This window comes from Littorina saxatilis, linkage group LG7 (assembly GCF_037325665.1).
Source record: "Littorina saxatilis isolate snail1 linkage group LG7, US_GU_Lsax_2.0, whole genome shotgun sequence".
Lineage (NCBI taxonomy): Eukaryota > Metazoa > Mollusca > Gastropoda > Littorinimorpha > Littorinidae > Littorina > Littorina saxatilis.
The window spans coordinates 9,037,993-9,043,413 of NC_090251.1; the positions used below are offsets into that span (position 1 = coordinate 9,037,993).

The window sequence follows — 5,421 nt, forward strand, 5'->3', positions numbered from 1 at the left end:
TCTCTCTCTCTCTCTCTCTCTCTCTCTCTCTCTCTCTCTTTCTCTCTCACTCACATTCTCTCTCTCTCTCTCTCTCTCTCTCTTTCTCTCTCTCTCACTCACACACACACACACACACACACACACACACACGCGCGCGCGCGCGCGCAAACACATATAAATACATGTGTGTATTTGCGTGTGCGTGTGTGTGTTAGTGTGTGTTTTATGTGTTTTATGTGTGTGTGTGTGTGTGTGTGTGTGTGTGTGTGTATAATGTTGTGCGTGTGTGTTTGTGTGTGTGTGTATAATGTTGTGCGTGTGTGTGTGCGTGTGTGTGTCTGGGTGTGTCTGTGTCTGTGTATGTGTCTGTGTATGTGTCTGGGTGTATGTAAGTGTATGTTTGTGTGTGTGCGCGCGCGCGCGCGTGTGTGTGTGTGTGTGCGTCTGGCTGTGTCTGTGTCTGTGTCTGGGTGTATGTAAGTGCATGTTTGTGTGTGTGTGCGCGCGCGTGTGTGTTTGTGCGTGTGTGCGTTAGTATGTATGTGTGTGTGTTGAGGGTGGTGTGTGTGTGTGTGTATGTGTTTGTGTGTGTGGTTGGGCATGTGTGTGTGTGTGTATATATGCGTGTGCATGCTAATGTGTGTGAGTGAGTGCGCATGTGTGTGTGTGTGCATACATGTGTGTATGTGTGTGTGTCTGTGTCTGTGTGTATTTGTATGCGCGCGCACTCGCGTGTGATTGTGCGAGTATGTATGTGTGTGTGTGCGTGTGTGTGGTAAGTGTGTGTGTTCGTGTGCGTGTGTGTGTGTTTGTGTGTGTGTGTGTGCGTTTGTGTTGTGTGTGCGCATGTGTGTGCATGTGTGTGTGTGTGTGCGTTAGTGTATGTGTGAGTGTGCTTGTTTATGTGTGTTTGTGTATGTGTGTGTGTGTGTGTGTGAATATGTGCGTGCGTGCGTGTATGAATATGTGTGTGCGTGTGTGTGTGTGTGTGTGCTGCTTTATATGAACATGAGTCAAAACAGGTTTTACTTGTACTTTATGAAAACAGTGAAAACAAAGTGTTTACGAGGTGTGATGTGAATGTCCTTTAAATGTAACACTCGTTCACTTTGCAGAAGAAAATGCCTTCAGAAAAAAGTGTTGGCTTTTGAATTATTCATTCATTGTCGCCAAGCTTTTGCAAGGCTTCATACTGTTGTTGTGACCTTTTGTTCTAATTTTGTTTGACGCCAAGAAATAAAGGAAACGCATTTTGAGTGAAGCTGAGTAACGGGTTATTTCACTTGTCACAAAACAGCATGCACCAAACGACTTATCGGGAGACAAAATGAATACCATACGCGACGTTGCATGCATGACACACATACACGCAAACAGACAGACAAACGGAAAAACACACGCACGAGCACGCACAGACACACACACAGACACACACACACACACACACACACACACACACACACAGACTCACCTAAATGATTTTTTTTTCTCAGCAATAATGAGTCTTCCTGTCATTCATGCCATTAATGATCCACTCTTCTAATATAACACTATTCGCTGATAAAAGGACAGTAGTATGGCGATTTACACACATTTATTTTTAAATATACATCGGACTTTAAAGTTCAACAGTTTACACACAACTTCAGCCACATACATGTCACTGATCATCAGGATCAACAACTAAGCCTCCATACACAGCATACAAGTCATACAATTCGATAAAGATTTAAAACGGATTTTTAAAGCAAATAAACAGGTAGAATTTAACAGGCATATCATATTCAAAATAGTTGAACACCCAACACCATTCTAGCACATAACAAGAACACACCATATTTAAGCTATTTTAGATCGACAGCAAAGAAACTGACTTCCAGGAGACAAGCACATTCCCGGTTAACTATGCCTCACATTAATTCAGTCATACATCACATTCATATTCAACCAACAATTCTACAAGACTTAATTGTAGAAACATGTCAAAGGTGAAACAAAAGACCTAAAACAAGCAAACAACTTTATTTGGCCAAACATTGATTGCGACAAATGTTGCACTTAAATTAAAGCATTTCATTCAAAGTTTCTATGCCAGTTAAGGTCGTTTACGTGACTATCAGGATAATCTTTCGGATTAAAGATTTCTTTTACATAGATCACGAGACCGGTACCACATTTCAAATAAGAGTACCCTCAAAATCGACCGGACAAAAACATAAGGGATTAATTGCAAATCGACGAAAAATTACAAAAGGCAAAACTGTGCAACTTTTACAAGAACATGTTGTTTTGTTTAGCTAGCTTGCGTATTACGTGTGCTGCACTCTTCCTACAGATGCAGTTGTCGATCACATGTGCGGTCAAAAACGGGAGTTTTTGCGTCAATTTTGAGCGGTACCATAACAAAGAGCGCTGTATTTCAGCAATGACCCGGTGGATTGCTTTGAAACTTTCAGAATATAACGAGTTAAAATACTTTTTTTTTTGTCGAACGAACGAATGAACAGTGCCTGAGTTAGATCATTAGTTCAGTGGAAGGGAGGAGGGAGGTACTCAATGTAAAGTTAATACACCGACGAGATCAACACCGCCGGCGAGAGCTGGTCTTAGGCAAAAACTGATCGCGTTACATCAAAAAGGATACTGTCGGACAATCCAAGGGAAGTTAGTTCAAGAGTGTTTCGAAGCTGGGTAGACATGTCATCGGTCACGAGTGAGTTAAGTTTAGTTAAAGATATAGTTGTGCAGAAGCCAACTCGGGAATGTTTTTTTTCCTTCTGTCGAATAGAACCTTTATAAGTCCAACGGGCATTGATGTTCTGTAGTTTAGACACAGCTGCACTGATTAACCCTCACTGCCCACCCCGTATGTAATACGTGGTCATTTTCGGTTTGTCCTACGCCCATAACCGTATCTCATACGTGGGATTTGTGTCAACAACATTTCAGGACATTTCTGAAAACTAAATGGGAGTTAACCACTGTCCAAGTACTTGTATGGGGTTCTAAACACATTTCTTTCCCATAGACCGTTCGGATAATGCTGTTATACTGTGGTAGTGAAGGGGTTAACTATTAAAAGCTCTGTGAATATGACAATAAATTAAATCGATGCATATTAAGTAATTGCTGCTGTCGTGAAGATTGTCTACATTCTGGATATTTTTTGGAAAACGAAATTACTAGAATGTATGTTAAATCATTCCTAGCAATAATGTTCCGAAGAGAAGAGTCTTTCTTGGTCAATTATGTGTCTATACATCCGTAGAAACCTTTCATTTGTTTCGTAGATTTTAATACTATAGACTTTTTTGAGTGGTAAATGTTGAAGGATAAAAGAAAATATATTGTGAGTGGACGGATGCATGTTATTCATTAAAAGCCCCACAATGATGTGCTTGGCAACCAAAGAAAAGAAGAGTCTGTCTTCCTTCCTTTATATTTTTACAATTAACAGTTATTGAGTCACCCGATTACCTGAGAGTGATGCTTTCAAAAAAAAGATATAGGATTATAGCAGCAAATTCTTCGTCCCTAACCCAATGGAGAGTAATTAAGGTCAAAGGTAACCGTTTATTGTCGCTGCCCTACACGCCACCAGGCGTGAAAGGCAGTAAGTAAGTAACCGTTTATGATGGAGCGAAAAATATCACGAAGTTTACAAATCCTTATGAACACTGACATCATAAACAAGGGGTGTATATTTGTGCAAAGCGAAGTGTAGCATTACTTGTCTACATACAAAGCTATTTACAGAACAATAGAACTGTGAAAATCAGCTCAGGTTACACATTGTACTAATGACGGGTGCGGAAATATGTAGTCTTTTCCTTAATTTATCTGCATTTACATAACTTTACGTAAGTTTCGAATGCTCCACAATTTGTTTGTCAACGAGTATTCCTTGCTCAAGATATTTTCGTTATTGTTCAAAATATCTCCGTTCTATCCTCCAATCAGGACGCCGAGAGCCGATGTGATGATAGCAAATTAACTGTCAGAGTATAAGCCCATAAACACAAAATAGAAACCATCAGATCGAGCGTGTTTTCCAAACCAAAACTCTCTCTTCAGAATGATAAAACATTTGACGGGCGCAGTGGCGTATTGGAAACATCGGCCTCCTAACCGGAAGGTCGTGATTTCGAATCCCGGCCGCGGCCGCCTGGTGGGTTAAGAGTGAATTTTTGTTCCGATCTCCCAGGTCAACTTATGTGCAGACCTGCTAGTGCCTTATCCCCCATCGTGTTTACACACAAGCACAAGACCAAGTGCGCACGCAAACGATTATGCAATTCATGTCAGAGTTCGGGGGGTTATAGAAACACGAAAATACCCAGCATGCTTTCCCCGAAATCGGCGTATGTTGCCTGAATGGCGGGGTAAAAACGGTCATACACGTAAAAATCCACTCGTGCAAAAGCATGGGAGTTTTAGCCCATGATCGAAGAAGAAGAAGAAGAAGAAGAAGAAGAAGAAGAAGAAGATCAAACATTCGTGGAATTCGCACCACCATCACCATCAAGGTCCACGATATCACTGACGTCATCAATAACGTCGTTGACGTCATCACCACCGTCATCTTTACGTTTCCTCTCTGTTTCTATCTTCTTCATCTTTTTCATCTTGTGAACTTTTTTGTCGAAGAACTGACCGATGGAAATGATGTCCGGGAAGATGACGACAGCGACGACAACGACGATGAAGATGATGCCAAAACCTCCCGCGGTCTGAGCGCTCGGACGGTCGTCATCCGCTGACGTCAGTTTTCGGATGGTGGCGGAGAGGTTTCTTTTGTCCAGCAGTAAGTTTTCTCTTATGCTCTGTTGACAAAAAAATTTAAAAAATTAAAATGAAATAAAAGAAAACAAATAACAACACACAATTTACTGCAGAAAGACCACATACCAAATGTACAGGACTAAAACCTTCAGACCTCCCGGCCCCCCAACCACCCCCTAACCCATCCCCAGCACCATATCGTGACAGACTAGTCCACCACGAGTCGCAATCATCCTGATTTCAGGTCAAATTGAGTTACTTCCCTTCGGGTCTCATCAATCCCTGACAGGATGCCTTTGTTTTCCTTCTCTGGAGAGGAAATCGATTTTTTTTACGTATTTAGAGCTTTCCGTAATTTCGCGATCGTCGATAATGATTTTTCATGGTGTTGGAAATTTTTTTTAATTTAAAAAAGAATTGTTATGTATGACACTTTCAAGCGAGCTATCTTTCGCGGATGTATTTACTGTGCAAATATGGCAAAAGTGTCACGTGATAATCAACTTTGTCACGTGATAATAACAAAACGGCTACGGAGCGGACGACTTTTTCCGTAACCAGTTGGGAGTGATGCAACAATATCATGGTCTCCTTCCCACAGCAGTCTCAAAATTTCGACTTGTTTTGACCCTAGAACGATGTCTGTATCATAACTGT

General features: G+C 41.3%; 1 protein-coding gene across 1 annotated transcript in view; it reads right to left on the minus strand.

Annotated features, from left to right (window-relative positions):
- Positions 1 to 4,469: 4,469 nt before the first annotated feature.
- The window catches only part of LOC138972054 (uncharacterized), a 22,174-nt gene continuing 21,222 nt past the window's right edge, over positions 4,470 to 5,421 (minus strand). The window contains exon 9 of the mRNA XM_070344894.1: positions 4,470 to 4,805. Within this exon, the coding sequence (XP_070200995.1) occupies positions 4,470 to 4,805 (336 nt within the window). The remainder of the gene's footprint in view (positions 4,806 to 5,421) is intronic.